Source organism: Panthera tigris, chromosome B3, assembly GCF_018350195.1.
Source record: "Panthera tigris isolate Pti1 chromosome B3, P.tigris_Pti1_mat1.1, whole genome shotgun sequence".
In the NCBI taxonomy this organism is placed as follows: Eukaryota; Metazoa; Chordata; class Mammalia; order Carnivora; family Felidae; genus Panthera; species Panthera tigris.
In genome coordinates this window covers 6241657-6259587 of record NC_056665.1, presented here as the reverse complement: position 1 = coordinate 6259587, position 17931 = coordinate 6241657, and the positions used below count along the sequence as shown (strand labels likewise).

General features: G+C 51.0%; 1 protein-coding gene across 9 annotated transcripts in view; it reads right to left on the bottom strand.

Moving 5' to 3' along the window:
* Nucleotides 1–10799: 10799 nt before the first annotated feature.
* Nucleotides 10800–17931, bottom strand: part of PLIN1 (perilipin 1) — a 29715-nt gene continuing 22583 nt past the window's right edge. For all 9 annotated transcript variants that reach the window (XM_042988064.1, XM_042988068.1, XM_042988069.1 and 6 more), the window contains 5 exons: nt 16354–16618; nt 15849–16021; nt 13966–14154; nt 13288–13533; nt 10800–12281 (listed from right to left, as the gene is read on the bottom strand). In XM_042988064.1, the coding sequence (XP_042843998.1) occupies nt 11922–12281; nt 13288–13533; nt 13966–14154; nt 15849–16021; nt 16354–16618 (1233 nt within the window). In that variant the 3' untranslated portion in view covers nt 10800–11921. The remainder of the gene's footprint in view (nt 12282–13287; nt 13534–13965; nt 14155–15848; nt 16022–16353; nt 16619–17931) is intronic.

The window sequence follows — 17931 nt, the reverse complement described above, 5'->3', positions numbered from 1 at the left end:
TGGCACCCAGCCTCCGGTGCTGGATGGACAGCTGCCCCTGAAAGAGGCCACTGGGAGGTGAGGTTTGCTGTGGGGTTCTTAGCCAACCTCTCCAGTTAGGGAGCTTATGCTGAGTGAACGGCTCAAGGGAACCTTGCAGAGGTGTTGTTCATCCTGCATCTACCTGGGCAGGTGCTACCCGAGGCACTGCCCCCAAACAGCCCTTCCAGTGTGCCCCCCACCATCCATCCCATCACTCAAGCCGTCCTTGTCTCCTCCTCTTCTCTTGTCCAGGACTGAGCCCCTCCTTCCCCTCCTCTGTAGCTTCCAGTCCAGGCAAAACTCTTTGTCCTCTACGCCCTGGCCACCCAAGCCGCCACTATCCCTCACCTGGACCCCTGCAGAGCCTCCTCCCTGGTCTCCCTCCCATCTCTGTAATACCTGCCAGTTAAAATTATATTAACAGGGGCACTTGGGTTAAGCATCCGACTTCAGCTCAGGTCATGATCTCACGGTTTGTGAGTTCGAGCCCCGCATGGGGCTCTGTGCTGACAGTTCGAAGCCTGGAGCCTGCATCGGATTCTGTGTCTCCCTCTCTCTGCCCTTCCCCCTGCTCGTTCTCTGTCTCTCAAAAAAAAAAAAAAAAAAAAAAAAAAAAAAGAATAAACATTAAAAAAAATTTTTTAAATACACATTTTAAAAGTTTTTAAAAAATAATAGTGTCCAAAATATGAAGGAGGCAGGTAAGAGAAGTCGATGTCTTGGAGGGTTCCCTTCCAACTCTTATTCTCTGTGTGTCTTAGTCCATTCAGGTTAATAGAACAAAATACCCCAAACTGGGCAGCTGATAAATGGCAAACATTTATTTCTCAAGCCTTGGGGGCTGGGAAGTCCAGGATCGTGGCATCGGAAGACTCAGTGTCAGATGAGGGCCCACTTCCTGGATGCCCCAGAGGGCCCACATCACATGGCAGAAGAGATTGAGCTAACAACTCTCTGAGGTGTATCCTATAAGGACATTGACCCCATTCACGAGGGCTCCACTTTCATGACCTGATCAGCTCCCAAAGGCCCCGCCATCAATACCATCACCTCGAGGGATAGGATTTCAACGTATGAACTTGCGGGGGGACACGCGCATCCAGACTCTAGCCCTACGATATACAAGCACATACGTATCTATTACACACACACGTATGATACACGTATTATCGCTGGTGCACTTTACCTGCTACACTGAGGTCCTTGAAAGGAGTGTGCCTTATTTACCTCTGTGTCTCTTGTCCCTGGCCCAAGGCCTGGCACCATCACTCTGTAGAGGTTTCTGGTAACAGTTATTGAAGAAAGGAAGGAAAACCTTTTCGCATTAGCAGAAATATGGGTCACCGTGGCTCATGGTTTCCTGCTGTGGGCACAAAGTGACAGAGCGGTGCACAGGACATACCTGGAGAATAAAGGAGCATCCTCTTTGTGGCATCTTATGCTTTAGGAGTCAAGTCCCCCATCTGCAGACCGGGCGATCCCGTCCTCAGCTCAGAGTCCCTTCTTTGGTCATCTCCGTTTTCCACTCTCAGTCCTGACCTCCGCCCCCCAGAAAAAGAAACCCAGTAGAAACATCTACCTCCTCACATCAAACAAAAAAGATGCTTCTTCAGTTCTAAGTTTCGCATTTTTCTCACATTTTAACATTTGTGACATCGAGTTACACCTTGTAGTCATTGCCAAGGGAAACCTGGCACCAGGAGAGGTGACAGGTGTCTAAGTGCCACCTCAAGGAGAGAGTGTCTTCACCTCTGTGACCTCTGATGGATAGATTGCATTGAGAGCACCATGCATGGTTGAATTTTAATTAAAATCTAGAAACATATTTGTCACTTTAAATGTCGTTAGAAAAACTGAACCCTGATGCAGCAGTGACATTTAATTTATTATGCCTACAGAAGATTGCCTGTCATAGACAGGCAGTGTAATTAAAGGCTGCAGAGAGGGGCAAGTCTCTTTGGGTAGATCTATATTAGGAAGGCCTCGACCTCAAGGAACACACACCACAACTTGAAGTGGCTTGAACAATAAGGCCGTTTCTTATCTCAGCTGAGAGACGGATGAGAGGGAGGAGGGCTCCGGGGCAGGCTGAGTCAGTGGCAACGTGACAAAGGACCTAGCTTATCCATTTCTCTGGCCATCATCACCTTCGACCATAAAACATGCAGAGGAGGAAGAGAGCACTGTATCATGAGCAGGCTCTTCGCTCTTCGGATGAAGGGAGCTTTTCCTAGGAGCCCTAAGAGCAGGGTTCACACCTCATGTACCAAACAGCTGAGGGCTTCCCTCTGGAAGTAACCACTGGCAAAGGGGCGGACTGATTATGATGGCTTAGAATGTGCACCTGAGTCTGCATGGTGTTGGGAAGTGTGATGGTTCCCATCCTTTTATGTATTGGCTTGACTGGGCCGTGGGGTGCCCAGACATTTGGCAAAACATTATTCTAGATGTTTTTGTGAGGGTGTTTTTGAGTGAGATTAACATATAAATTGGTGAACTTTGAGTAAAGCAGATTGCCCTCCCCAATGTGGGTGGGCCTTGTCCAATCAAGTGAAGGCCCGAATAGAACCAAAAGGCTGACCCCGTCCCAGATAAGAGTTTTCCTGCCTGACTTTCCTTGCACTGAGGCTTTGGCTTTTATCCCACCTTCAGACTCAAACTGAGTCCTGAGCCTGCCAGCTTTTGGATTGGTCTAGAACTATACTATCGGTTCTCCCAGTAGTCGGGCCTTCAGGCTTGCACTTGAACAAACCATTGGCTCTCTTGGGTCCCAAGCTTGCTGACTCACCCTGTACATATTAGGACTCGCCAGCCTCCATGACTGGTGTGAGTTAATTCCTTGTAATGAATCTCTCTCTCCGTGTATATACATTTCCTATTGGTATATACTTATATATATACCAACAGACCTGTTGGATCCGTTTCTTTGGAGAGCTCTAAAGACAGGACGTCATCTGCCACCGTGTCCTAGATTCTTCAAAGATGAAGAGAGGCTGGTCAATGTGTCATGAACGTTCTTCATTCAGGTACCAAGCCTCTCTCCGTCAGAAGCTGCCAGAAGATATGGCCCTTTCTGCGATATATAATTCAAAATATAATTCGATATATGCAATAATGTAATAAAAATTCAAGCATTTGGGAAAAGTAGGTGAACCCCCCCCCCCACTTTCTCTGATATGCTGTAGAATTATATTGTTGGTCCCAACTATTCTAAAGCAGCTGGGGTCCTGAGCTGAAACGATACGGAGAAGCCTGTTACCAGAGTGGTCAAAACAATTCATTTAGGGGCACCTGGGTAGCTCAGTAGGGCGTTAAACTTCGGCTCCGGTGATGATCTTGTGGTTTGTGAGTCTGAGCCCCGAGTTGGGCTCTGTGCAGACAGCTCGGGGCCCTCTTTGGATCCTCTGTCCTGCCCTCTCTCGCTGCCCCAACCCCGCTTGTGCGCGCGCTCTCTCTCTCCTTTTCTCTCCTCTCAAAAATAAACATTAAAAAAAAACCAAACGATTCATTCAGACTCTGAATGTGAAGAAGCTGGAGACTAAACTTGGACCTTCATGCACATAAATGTAACAAAGATTGGTAATGGTTGGCGAAACCTCATGTTTCAGAGAAGGAGGTACGGGGTTATAATTATAAGAATAGTTATTAAGCTTAAAGAAAATAAAATTAAAATTTTTACAGTAACAATTTGAGCGAATTTTGCGATGTCAGAGTTCACTGAAACTGTCGATGTAAATTCATGACTTTGGAAAGATATACCTTCTTTCCAGCTCCTACTAGTGGATATGCAATGTTGTTTTTTGTTTTTTGTTTTTGTCTGTCGCCAATAGGCACATGGAACCATTGGATATTTGTGCCCCAGCGTCCAAACTTGGCCTCTGTCATGATTTCCTATTCAAAGTAGTTGATTCCACACGTTAGGTCAAGAACTGGGATCATTTTTTTGCGGGCAGAAAACTCAGATGACTTTAAAATGTCTGTTGTACACCTGAAGGGAAAAAGGGTCCCAACTAATGGGGCCAAATTGTGACAATCTGAGCATCCGAGCAAAGAATAATTGTAGTCACTTGAGACAAGTCAAGTCTGTGCAAATTTCTTTTGTGGAAACTGACAACCTGGCTCTGTTATTTAAATGGAAAAACAAAGAGCCAGAAGTTGTAAAGACATTCCTACAGAAGGGCCAAGGGTGGGGTGGGGGTGCCTGCCCAGCCAGATATGAAAACATACTTTAAACTACTGTAATTCAGACGACGTGTTCATCCCACAGGAACAGATAAACGGAACGTGTTTGGAAACTTGATCTGTGGCAGGGCTAGCGGGTGGATCAGTGAACGAAAGCCCAGCGAGGCTATACGTGAGCCAGAACCTGGTCTCTTAGCCCTATCTGGATGCAAGAAACAAGGAAACATCATTCAAGTTCAGGCGTCAGCAGGGCAGAAGCTCCCAGCTGACTTCCGAGGGGCACTCTTAACCTTCTCACAGTGTGCACTTCCACTGAGGAGAAACTAAAAATTCAAGAAATTAAGAAAAATATACAGGACCATCAGTTATCTGTGTGGAGGAAAGAAAATTGGATTCCTACCTCAATCATACAGCAAAATTAATTAAATGTAAAAAGCAAAACTATGGAAATATTCAAAGGAAATACAGGGGAATATCTTCATGACTTCATTGTAGGGAAGAGTTTTTAACACATAACTCCAAATCACAAAACATAAAAGAAAAGAATTATAATGTTTATCCAGAAAATATGAAAAAAAAAAAACCCTCTAAAAACCAGCGAGAAAAACTACTAATAGAAGGTTGTTCTGGGATACCCGGGTGGCCTGGTCTGTTAAGCATCTGACTTCGGCTCAGGTAGTGAGCTCATGGCTCATGGGTTCAAGCCCCACATCAGGCTCTATTCTGACAGCTCAGAGCCTTGAGCCTGCTTGGGACTCTCTCTCTCCCTCTCTCCCTCTCTCTCTGCCCTTTCCCTGCTTGTTCTTTCTCTCTCTCTCTCAGAAATAAATAAATAAACTTAAAAAAAAAAGAAGGTTGTTCAATGTATGTCCACTTCAGTTTTTTTTTAATTAAAAAAAAATTGCTCAAAACTTTTGACGGATACTTCACAGAAGGGACACGTCACAAATACTCAATAAACATAATAAACGATGTTCAGTATCATTGCTAATCAGGGACTTAAATGCACAATGAGATGCTATTTTACACACTACCGATTTGTAAAAATGGTAAACATAGACAATATCAAATGTTCGTGAGAATGTTGAGTAAGAACAAATTACAGTTGACGTTTGAACAAGGTGGGGCTTAGGGGCACCGACCCCCTGCCCAGTCAGAAATCCATGGGTAAGTTTTGGGTCCCCAGAAACATAACTATTAACAGCCTACTATTAACCGGAAGACTTACTAATCACATAATCGGTCAGTTGACCCAAATTTCGGATGTCATATGTATTATGTACTGTATTCTTATAATAAAGCAAGCTAGAGAAAAGGTTATTAAAGAAGTCATAAGGAAGAGAAAGTACAATTTACAGTACTGAACTGTACTTATCAAAAATAAATCTGTGCATACATGGACCTGTGCAGTTCAAGCCCGTGTAGTTCAAGGGTCAACGTACTTGTAGTGAGAATATAAATCAGAACAAACACGTTGGAGGAAAATTTGGCAATATCTAGCAAACACACGTACCTTATGGCTTAGCAGTCCCACTCAGTCATATTCTCTAAGAAACTCATAAGAATGTTCATTGCCAAAATTATGGAATAGTAGAAATATAGAGGGGTGTCTGGCTGACTCAGTCAGTAGAGCATGTGACTCCTGGATCTCAGAGTCATGAGTTCAAGCCCCATGTTGGGCAGGGAGCCTACTTAAAAAAAAAGAATATGGAAATAAGCCAAATGACTGTTGACAGGAGAGTGGTGAGGCAGAGATTGCATACCCCAGACACCCCCACCCCCGGGGTCCAGTTTCCATCCTTTTAAGGCCTCTGATTTAAAAAAAAAAAAAAATTTAATGTTTATTTTTGAGAGAGAGAGAGACAGAATGTGAGCATGGGAGGGGCAGAGAGAGAGGGAGACACAAAATCTGTGCCAGGCTCTGAGCTGTCAGCACAGGGCCCAACGCGGGGCTCAAACTCACGAGCTGTGAGATCGTGACCTAAGCTGAAGTCGGACACTTAACCGACTGAGCCACCCAGGTACCCCTAAGGCCTCTGATTTTTAATTAGATGCATAGCCACTCTGAATAAAGACTCTGAATAAAGACTCAGCCTCCTTTCCATCTAGATGTGGCTGTGTGACTATGTTTTGTTCAGTTACTTATAAGCAGAAGTCATGTGTATAATTTCTCCATCCCCCTTGTTTCTTTTCTGTGGCTGGAAAATGGAGTTGATGGCTGGGGCAGGAGCAGCCTTATTGGCCTGTGAGACGACTTGAGGAAAGAAAATCACTGACAGCAGAACAATAAGATAGAAAGGCCTGGATTCCGGCCACTGGGGAGTGCGGTCCAGCGCTGGACCGCTCATCTCTGGGCTTTTACACGAGAGAGAAATAAACTATCGTATTTAAACCACGGTGTGCTGGGTTGTACTATTGTTCAGCAAATATTTGCTCCTCTCCCTCTTCCCCTTCCCCACTGGTGTGGACTTGGCTATGTGACATGCTTCGGCCAATGGAATATGAGTAGATATGATGCAAGCAGAAGGCAGTGATTTGTGTTGGGAGAGCATGCCCCAGATGGCCCCTGACCCTTACTTACCCGGGCTTCCTGAAATAGCACACCTAGAACAGATTTGAACCCATACACAGCCCAAAGCCAAGTGCAGATGATCCACAGGCTGAAGCAGAGTCACTAGGAGAGCCACAGGGATGAGCTGAACCACGGTTGACCTGCTGACCCACAAACATAAGAATAAATGCACGTTGCTGTAAGCCACACTATTTAGGATAGTTTATTGTGCAGTGTGTTATGGCAAAGGCTGACTAATACACGTTGTTATTTAGGGCTTTCTCTCTCAAAACTGAATCAATTCTGGGGCGCCTGGGTGGCTCAGTTGGTTAAGCGTCCAACTTTAGTTCAGGTCATGATCTCACGGTTTGTGGGTTCAAGCCCCGCGGAGGGCTCTGTGCTGACGGCTTGGAGCCTGGAGCTGCTTTGAATTCTGTGTCTCCCTCTCTCTCTCTGCCCCTCCCCCGTTCATGCCCTGTCTCTCTCTCTGTGTCTCAAAAATAAGTAAACATTTAAAACATTTTAAAAATAACTGAATCAATTCCAATACAAATGACTAAATTACGGTATATTTAAATATACTTATTAAACATAAAAATGTACTTGTCTATTTGGGCTGCTATAACAAAACACCACAGAAAACAGCCTGGGTAGCTTATAAACAACGGAATCTATTTCTTATAGTTCTGGAGGCTTGGAAGTTCAAGGCCATAGCTCCAGCATGGTCACATTTGGGTGACGGTCCTTTCCTTGGCTCAGAGCCGGGGTGCCTTACTGGGTCCTCACACGGCAGAAGAGGCAAGGTTGCTCTCTGGGGCCTCTTTTACAAAGACACTAATCCCATGAAGCCCTCATGACCCTATCACCTCCCAAAGGCCCCACCTCCTAATATTCTCATCTTTGGGGGGTAGGGTTTCAACGTACGAATTTGCCGGGAGGGATACAATGAGACCACAGCAATAGTTGTACAAGAAAAAAATTTCTGGGGCTCCTGGGTGGCTCAGCCGGTTAAGCGTCCGGCTTCATTCGGCTCAGGTCATGATCTCGCAGTTCGTGGGTTCGAGCCCCGCGTCGGGCTCTGTGCTGACGGCTCAGAGCCTGGAGCCTGCTTCGGATTCTGTGTCTCCTTCTCTCTCTGTTCCTCCCCTGTTCACGCTCTGTCTCTCTCTCTCTCACTCTCAAAAATAAAGATTTTTTAAAAAATGTTTAAAAAAAATTTCTAGTGAAAATGAGTGGCTCTCAGGAACTTCACTTTGAGCGGAAAAAAAAAAGCAAGTCTCAGAAGAATACATATAATTCCACTTAAAGGTCAAAGCATGCAAAACTAAATACTGTTGGAGTGAGATATATGCATAGGAAAGGAATCTATAAAGAAAAGCAAGGGTATAGTAAACACAAAATTCCAGATTGTGGTTCCTGGGGGCAGGCCAGGGCGGGAATAGAGATGCCGCAAAGGACGTTCTGATGGTACTACTCGCGTTCTGTCTCCTACATTGAGAGGTGGGCAGGGGAAGGGTCCTTCCTGCACTATGTGCAGCCTCAGCGCCCCCTTCGCAGACGGGGGATCCCCTGGAGGTTGCTGTCTGTAATAAGATGCCAGTGAAACATGCAGACGTTTCCACTGACTCAGGCTTTCTAGGAATGTTGGAAAGAACCTGACATTTTGTCTGTAACCGACATTTGGATATTTAAAATAATTTGATGTATGCATTCTATAAGTTTTGATTAAGTACAAAGTGTTTAAATGTTTAGGAAAGTGATGCTCAACGCAATGAGCATTAAAGCCCAAGTTGTAGTGCTATTGGTCTCCAGACACAGAAGTCCTTTGGATATTAAGGTCCTAAATAATTATGGAAGATGAGGCGCCCGGGCTCATCCAGTTAAGCATCAGTTAAGCATCTCGGAGCCTGGAGCCTGCTTTGGACTGTGTCTCCCTCTCTCTGCCCCTCCCCTGCTTGCGTGGGTGCTCTCTCTCTCTCTCTCTCTCTCTCCCTCTCTCTGTCAAATATAAATAAAACATTAAAAGAAAAAAAAGCATCCAGCACATGACTTCAGCTTAGGTCATGACCTCAGGGTTTGTGAGTTCGAGCCCCACATGGGGCTCTGTGCTGACAGCTTGGAGCCTGGAGCCTGCTTCGGATTCTGTGTCTCCCTCTCTCTCTGCTCATGCTCTCTCTCTCAAGAATAAAAACATTAAAAAAAAATTTTTTTTAATTATGAAAGAAAGAAGTGGTAAATAACTGCATGGATAAATGTATTTTATGGTCTGTAACGGTCCTTTCTCCATCTCCAGATTGAGTTGGAGGTGCATTTCGTGAGCTGGAGAGAGGGGATAGGGGATAGGGCATTTCTCTGGAGAGGGGCCTTGGCATCCCAATGTGAAGTGGGGTGTTCTGAGGTCATGAACTACTGAAGATGAGTGTGCAAGAGCCTTCGCATCCATGTGAACAAGGAGGCTCGCCAGAGTGATGTCTTTCAGAACAGCGAAAAGTCCCACACCAGCCACTGAAGCACATTTCTTTCGTTTCGAGGAAATATTTTGCTCTCATTTGTCTCCAAAAAGTGTTCAGGAACCCCGAGAGCCAGGCTCTGGGTGGTTTGCTACCCAATCAAGAGGTTTTTAAAGATAAAAAGAGACTTTTACAACTTAAACTGTTTGTTTCCTGGGCTATCCTGCCCCATACACTGGCCCCAGCACCCTGAGGGGTGAGGGGTGTGGCCTGGTCAGCAGCTGTGTTGACAGCTACTGCCTGGTCAGGGACCCAGCTCTTCGGGGTTGCTGAGAGGGCAGTTTTTCTGCTACTTGGGGTATGGCCTCGAAGGAGGAGCCACAGGCCTATGGAGGAGTGGACGGTTGGAGTGTGGTTTCTGAAGCTCCAGAAAGAAAGCGGCATGGGCAGGGGGGGCCAGGACAGCTGGGCGTTCTCTCTACACATCCAGGCCTGAGGTCAGTGCTCCAGCAGCTGCCCCCGGGAGCCCTGCCAGGGCCAGTTGGGACTCTATCTTTCTAGCCCCTGTCCTATCAGCCTATTTATTTATTAAAAAAAATTTAATGTTAATTTTATTTTATTTTTGAGAGACAGAGCATGAGCAGGAGAGGGGCAGAGAGAGTGGAAGACACAGAATCCGAAGCAGGTTCTATCAGCACAGAGCCTGACGCGGGGCTCAGATCCACGAACGGTGAGATCATGACCTGGGCCAGAGTGGGACGCTTAACCAACTGAACCGCCTAGGTGCCCCCCATATCAGCTTATTTATAAGGGCCCCCCTTGCCAGATCACATTCCCTCCCCAGGGAACTGCTGGGGTGGTGTGGATTGCACAGGTGGGGTGGGTGCCAAGGCCAGCTCAGAGTCCTGGCCATGTCCACATGTGTATGTCACTGGCACTTCCATCCCCCACTCCGGGCATCCTCAGATTCCAGAACCATGGATCAAGGTCAACAACTCATTACACCAAAGCTCTGCCAGGACCCAGAGTCAGTTTCAGAAAGCTGGGCTCTCAGAGGTGCAACAGAGTGGGGGCCGAGAGGGTGCTCACAGGCCTGAGGGGAACCTATGGGGAATGTATATATGGACATCCAAAAGGACTGACAGAGGGGCATCGAGGTGGCTCAGTTGGTAAAGCGTCTGACTTTGATTTCGGCTCATGTCATGATCTCACAGTTCATGAGTTTGAGCCCTGCATTGGGCTTTGTGCTGACAGAGGAACCTGCTTGGGACTTTGTCTCACCCTCTCTCTCTGCCCCTCCCTTACGGGGGCACGCGCACGCACACACACACACACACACACACACAGTCGCTCTCTCTCTCTCTCTCTCTCTCTCAAAATAAATAAATACATATTTAAAAGGACTGACAGCTGCAGATGACAATAACAAGAAAAACTGAGTTGGTTTGGAAGGTTACTTGGCATCATCTAACAATATTTAAAATGCACATACTCTTTTACCCAGCATGTCCTGGTTCCAGGTTATAAATTTCTCCTATAGATTATCTACACATCAGCATAAAGCATTTTGTATATAGACATTTATTGTAGCACTATTTGCAAGAGCAAAACAAAGGAAACAACCTAGAAGTCCATTATTAGGAAACTAGTGAAGTCAAAGATAGCACATCTATACCACGAAGCACTTACTGGATGGTCGTGAAAAAGAGCAAGGGGTATTTGTGATATGGATACAAAAAGATCTCTCAGATGTATTGTTACAGGATAACATCCCACAGCTGTGTGAACAAGGTGGGGAGTGTACAAAGTGGGCTTGCACACGCACAGCCTGTACCTGGAAGGATGCACAACAGACTGACAGCACAGTGCTTTTTGTGAAGGGGAACTGGAGAACTCAGTGAGGAAGACACACACCCTTTTGCAATATTTGAATTTTTAAATTGTACGTATCCATTCCCTAGATTTACCAAATACTGCCCTTTTCAAAAACAGGGCTTGAAATGAACCGTGGTCACAGAGCCCATACACACAGTCTGTCTAGGTTAGACTTCAAGGAGGTGAAAGGTCACCGTTGTCCCCCAGCACCAGGGCGCCAGCGGTCAAAAGGCGACGGAAGGGTGAACGCGCAGATGGAAGGAAGGCTAGAAGGACGCGAACGGAAAGGTGGCTGTGAGCCAGAAGGTGGCGCTACAGAGCGCAGGCCGGGGCTCAGCCTGGGAAGAGTAGCGGGTCCTCGGAAACGCGAGGCTACTCTTTACAGAAACGTACAACAGCTTTCGCACCTAATCGTTGCTCCCTTCAAAGGAGTCTGCGGAGAGCCCGGATACTCAGGGGGAGTCTCTGAGCTCAGGGCTTAAACATGGGTCACAAACTCCTGCTTACTATTGGTCTACGGATGCTGGATCTACATTTTGGAAACAAACGTCATTTGGCAACAAATCTGGTTAAAGAAGTGAGACATCGAGTCAGACAATCCTTTGGAAAAACAAAAACAAAAGGCATACAAGCAAAGCAAGCTGCCGCTCCGATGCTTCTTAAGAATAGGTTCTGACAGCTAAGCCCAAAAAAGGTGCTGGGAAGGTGATGCCGCGGGAATGGGGCCCACTTGGAAGAAGTCTGCGCCCACTTGGAAGTTTGGGCTTTGTTTCTTGGCTGGAGAGCCCGCGGGGGCCTCGCCGCCGTCGGGGCCGGGGGCCGGGCGGACGGACGCGCGGGGCTCAGCTCTTCTTGCGCAGTTGGCTGTACTGCGCGCGGCCCAGGATGGGCTCCATGACGCTGGGCCGGAAGAAGCTGTCGCTGACCCTGCGCGCGGGCTTCTCGCGGGCCACCGCCGGGAAGACCGGGCGCGGCGCGGCGGGCGCGTCCGCCCTGTCCTCCTGCCCGGGGCCGGGGGGCGCCCCGGGACTACGCGCGGGCCGCAGGCTGCCGCGGGGCTGCGGGGGGCGCGCCGCGGGCTCTGGGCCCGCGGGCGGCGCCCCGGACGCCCTGCGCTCCGCCTCCCGGCGCTCGGCCTCCGCAGGCGGGTTATCGATGTCCCGGAATTCACTCTCGGGCTCCATCAGCGACAGCCTGGGGAGCTGAAGGCAGTCGTGTTAGGGCCCCGGCCTGGCCGCCGTCCCTGCGCCTCCCGCCCACCGCTTCTCTGGGACCCTCGCATCCACGCCTCCCAGGAGCGACCTTCGAGGGGGAGGGCACCGCCTGGAGTGTAGGACTGAGCCTTTAGTGCCCTGGGACACAGGCGGGGGGAAGGAGGGGCCCAGGGGAGATCAATGATGTCTTGCCCTCTCTCTCCAGTGGTCTCCACAGGCCAGACCCTTATGCAAAGCAGGCATCCCCTCCTCCCAGTTTCTGGACACCTTGAGCCTCCCTCAAGGGTCCCTCGGTGGAAAGAGAGTGGCTTTCCCACCTTTCCTTGGGGCGGAGTTGTGCACTAAGCATGGCCCACACGTTGTCCCCACCGGGGTCAGGGTGCCCGGGCCTGGCCCTGTTTCGGGCCCAAGGTGAACAGGCTGGCTGCCGGGACCCCTGGCCTGCCTCTCGAAAGCGAGTGACTCAGCGACCCCTGCCCCCCAAGCCTTGCTAGCCCCGAGGGGCCCGGCGCCTGGCTGGCAGCCATGGAGCCCACACAACCTGTAACTTGCTCTGGGAAGGGGCCCCGGGGACGCCCAAGCAGACAGTACTGGTGTCTCTTGGTTTTTCCTGTTGCTGCTAGGTGCTAGGATTGGGATGGGGCGGCCACTGTGCCCTGGAACGTAGCCCAGCCCCCAGGGTGCCCTGGAAACCTCCCTCCAGCCCCTTCCCAGGAAGCAGCACACCCTTGCTTGCTGAGGTGAGGGCTGGGCCACCAGCAACCCCAGGCTGATGGTCAGAAGGGGGCATGTGGGGAAAGGTCTCAGGCCAGGGTCATGGGCTTTATACTCTTGGGGCTGGCAAGGGCCCCCAGTCAAGGCCATGGTTTGTCAAAACGTTTCTGGGGCGCTGAGGATCCGGAGGACCGCCAGGGAGATTGGGGACGGGAAGGCCACCGCAGCCGAGTCAAAGCTGCTGTGTCCGTCCTTTCCAGGCCCCTGGGGCGGGACTCACCGGCACGTAGTGTACCACCGTGTCCACCACGTTGTCAGTGACACCCTTCAGGGCGTCCGACAGGGACATGGCCCTCCCCTTGGCAGAGGAGACAGCAGGGGCCCCGGGGAGGTGCAGCATCCTGGCTGCCGAGCCCAGCACAGTCGCGGGCGCCCACATCACGGCCGAGATGGTGCTCTGGAGGGCCTTCTGCATGGTGTGGGCCACGCTGCCCAGGAGGCCTTGTGGGCTGGGCAGGGCTGCTACCTGCGGGCCAGAGCTAGGTCAGCACCTCCTGCAGCGGCTCCCCTGGCCCTCCCCCTCCCCACCACCCCCAGAGCTAGAAGGGAAAGAAAGGGGGACACCAAATTGAAACAGCCGTAGGCTCGGCTCTGCCACCAGCTGTGTGGCCTTGGGCAGGTCACTTCCCCTCTCTGAACCCGCTTCTTCATTTGCAAAATGAGTCTGGCAGTCTCCCCACCTGCTGTGCCAGTCAGCTGAGGGAGGGGCACAGAGGCTGTGTGCAGGTGAGGGGAGCAGTGCAGGAGGCAGGCACTGCGTCTCTGAGCCCCGGGGGGGGGGTTTGGGGTGGGAGGGGGGCAGAGACCCTGTTTCACCCTGTGCCTCTGCTTCTCGTCCCCTCACTGGGCCGCGGGACCCGGAGGCATCCTGGTCCCACTCAGCTTCCAGCCCCCTTACCTCACTGAGCTTGTTCTCCTCGGTGTCTGACTCCTCCTCCTCCTCCGTCTCTCCCTCTGTGTCCGTGTGGTCCTCGTGGTCCTCCTCCTGGGCGGCCGTGAGGCTGTGCAGCCAGGGCGCCCGCGCCTCACTCTCCCGCCGGGACACCACCTGCATGGCCGCGGACGCGCCCCACTGGGCCAGACTGCTCTGAGGGACGGAAGGCCGCGGGCTGCTGGATTCAGGGGCAGACCCCCTCACCCCCAGGGTCAGGCCCCAGCAGACTGTTCCTAAAACTTGTCATTGAGGGATAACTTCCATACCTGGAGTGCGCACATCGTTCATGTGCAGCTCGGTGAGGTTTCCTGAGCACACGCCTGTGTAACTACCACAGATCAAGACACAGACCCTTTTCAACCCCCCAGTCTCCCTGTGCCACCCACGCAGGCGGGTGGGTGGCACAGGGGGACCACATTTTGACCTCTACCACCATGCCTTGGTTTTGCCCATTTTTGAACCTCATATAAATGGACTCATCCAATGTGTTTTCTTTCACGAATGGCTTTTTATTCAACATCATGTTGTGAGATTCGTCTGTGCTCTTGCGCGTTCAAAATAGCTCCTTCTCTTCCCTGTGATAAGTCTGTGTACACATGCCATAATTTACACATTCTGCTGTTGATGGACGTCTGTGTTGTTTCCAGCTCTTGGCTAAGGATAAAGCCTGATAGGAACATTTCGATGTGTCTTTTGGGGGACATAAGCTCTCACTGCTGGCGGGTCGAATCGATGGGTCTTAGGGGGTATGTGTGGTTGGCTTTAGCAGCTACTGCTTGGAGATCTTTAAAGAGTGAAAAAATCAACAGGGCCACAGTGTCCCATGGGCGGAAACAGACTTGGGCAGGTGGGCTAGTGTCCCCTTGAGGCACAGCTTGGCTCACTCTGGACCCTAGGGAGCTCCACAAACATTTATTATTCAACTCCAGGGGACACCAGTATGTCTTATGTGAACAGGGTGCCTGAGGTTGCACGGTACAGTAGGGTCTCCCGACTACACGTAAGGCTGGCACACGGGTCCGTCTCAGCCCCCGCTGGGAAATGACCCCCCAGTACAGGGGACAGAAGGGAACTACCAGTCCTGTATCCCTACTGGAGCCACAGAAGCTGGCGCACAGCACGTTCTCAGCAAACATTAGCTTGAATGGATGATCCAGGGCTGATGAGCTTTTAAAAGTGTCACCCAAATGATGGCTCAGAAATGGCTCTTTTGTTTGCTGACCTTTATGCTGTAATGTTGTTTGTGTTTCCTTTATTTTCCTTTATTTGGTCTTTGTTTCTTACGAAAAAATGCAGTCTATCTCTGCTAAAATATGCAGAGGTGGAGGGGTGTATGGTGGGGAGATAGCCCTACATGCACCTAGAAAAGGAGGCTTTGCCTTAGGGCCAAGTAGGATGCAAATGAGAAGCCTCTGGAAAGGAAATTTTGAAATCTGGGGCGGTCAGGGATGCAGCCTGGCCAGGGCTCTCTCCCCAACAGAAGGAGCTTGGGGCCTGGATTATTTACAGGGGACACTCCCTAGTGTCTGGATAGCAGCCGGGGGCCTCTGCTCCCTCATAGGCAGGAGGGTCCACAGCAGGAGGCCCCCTAGGAGGATGAATTTGGGGGGCGGGACTCAGAGGGACAGGGACAGACACCCTAGCAAGGCAGGCTTGCCCTTGGTTCATGTCCTGTCCTTTCTTTCCCCTTGCAGCCAGAGGACCGGCCCTCAACTGCCTTAAGGCCTCTTGTCCTTAGACCAAAAGTCCCAGGCCAGGCTGGAGGAGGGAATGTTCTTAGGACCAGAGGTGGAGTCGGGTGGGAGGGACCCAGGCTGAGGGTCAGCCAGATCAGGGCAGACACTCACCAGAGGTGCCACACCTGGGATCCACATGGCCAGGGCGTGGCCCTGCTTCAGCGCGCGGGCTGTGGTCTGGAAGGTGTGTCGGGACAGGGTGTTGGCCAGGGCCCCAACCCTGCTCACGAGGCTCGGCTTGCCTTTGGGAGGCTTCTGGGCCTGCTGGTGTCCTGCAGCAGGGGCTGGGTTGGATTTGGGGGTAAAAGAGAGGAAAGCTGATCAGAGAGGGGCTAGGGAAGCTGGGCCTCTGTCTAGGGTTGGAAAGCGGTCACCCTGGTTCCACCACAAGTCTGCTAGTGACTCGGGTCACTCACTTGCCCCACTTACAAATGGGGAGAGGAGGCTATATTAGGGTGGCTCCATCTAAATATCTTGCCAGACCTTCCCTGTTCCAGAGCAGTGGCTGGGTGAGTCCTGGCTGCCTGTCGCTAATTCCCAGGCAGCATGGGTAGGCGCCTCCCTTCCCAGGGGGGTGGGGGTGGGGAGGTCTGCCAGCCCCCCTAACGATAGATACCTGACTCTTCCTTGGCGGAAGGGAGGAGGTACTCTACCACCTTCTCGACGCCACCCAGGGCCAGGTCGGCCCCTCCGGAGGCCAGCCGGCCGGCTCGGGTGTTAGCAGCATACTCAGCGGTGTCTTTGGCCACCCCCCAGGCGAGCTCGCAGCTGGCCAGAGCGGCCCCCAGGACCTTGTCCGAAGTGCTGGCAATGGGAACGCTGATGCTATTCCTGGCACTGCGAAGGCGGGTTGAGATGGTGTCCTTCAGCTCAGAGGCGATCTGTGGGAAAAAGGGGGAGGGGGGGTCAGGCCTGTGGGTCTGGTAGCCCTGAGCCCAGCTCCCAGGAAGGCCTCAATTAAAGGCCCAAGCGAGGGGCGCCTGACTGGCTTAGTCGATAGAGCATCTGACTCTTGATGTCAAGCTTGTGAGTTCAAACCCCACGCTGGGCGTTGAGCTTACTTAAAAAAGAAAATAAAGGCCCCGGGGACGGGCACCAATATCTGGGCCTCTTGAATACGCTGGGCTTTAAAGGGGAAGAGCTCCAGTTCTCCCTGTGCATGGATCTCCTGGCTGCTTCCCACCCCACTTCTGCCTGTCAAGATCCTCACCATCCTTCCCCCACGGAGGCCACCTCCTTGATGACACCCGTCTTGAGATTCTCATGCACACAAGGCACCTCCACTCCCAAACTCCTTTAATGCCTTCTCTGTCCTTCCCTCAGAACACCGCTCACATTCCCACCTGTGTTTATATTGCCTCAGAGATGTGGCTGCTCACCCTACCAGTTCTGTACCGAAATAATTGATCTTTCTCTCCTATTAGCCTGGGAGCCCTTTTGTGACAAAGGTGCCCTTTATCCGGAAAGATGTGAAGATCACAGGCCTCCGAGCCAAGCAGACCCGCTCTCACGTGGCCTCCACTTACGGCTGTGCGGCCAGGGAAAAGTCACTAGCTTTCTCATCTGTAAAAAGGGGATCCCTGCCCTGTCCCAGAGGGCTGACAAGAGGATCAAATGGGAGGGCTCCATAAATCGTATCACGGCCCCTGGCACAGGGTAGGGCTCAGGAAATAGTTGTGGGATGAGTAGATAGTTGGTCAGTGGGAGGGAGCTTATCCCCAAAGCCCTTACCTAGCAAACGCCCAATGCACGTGTATCTAGGTAAAGTGACCTTTTCAGTCTCATGGTCCACAAAGGACTGGATCTTGAGGACATGGGACTGCAGTCCCAGGATCTGATGAGTGTGGCCCAGGATGTTAGGGGACTATAGTTAGCAAGTGGCCCAGTGTGGGTCCACCAGGTGTCATGGGGCAGGGCAGGGGGGGTGGTGGGATCGGAAGCAGTGAGACCCACCCCAAGCTCCTGTTTGAGTTTGCCCCTGGGCGGGGCCTGCTTTCCAGGAAGGCTGCCTTCATTTGGCACCACAGGGAGAGGAGGAAGCCTGCTGTGTGGACTTAGGAGCCGGCAGCCACCCCCAAGCTGGAAAGACGCCTACCACAGAAATGAAAGACTGACAGTCATGGATCGTCACTCTGTGCCCTCTCCTCCTGAGCAGTGGGACAACGGAACACGGGGCACATTCCGGAAGAGGAAA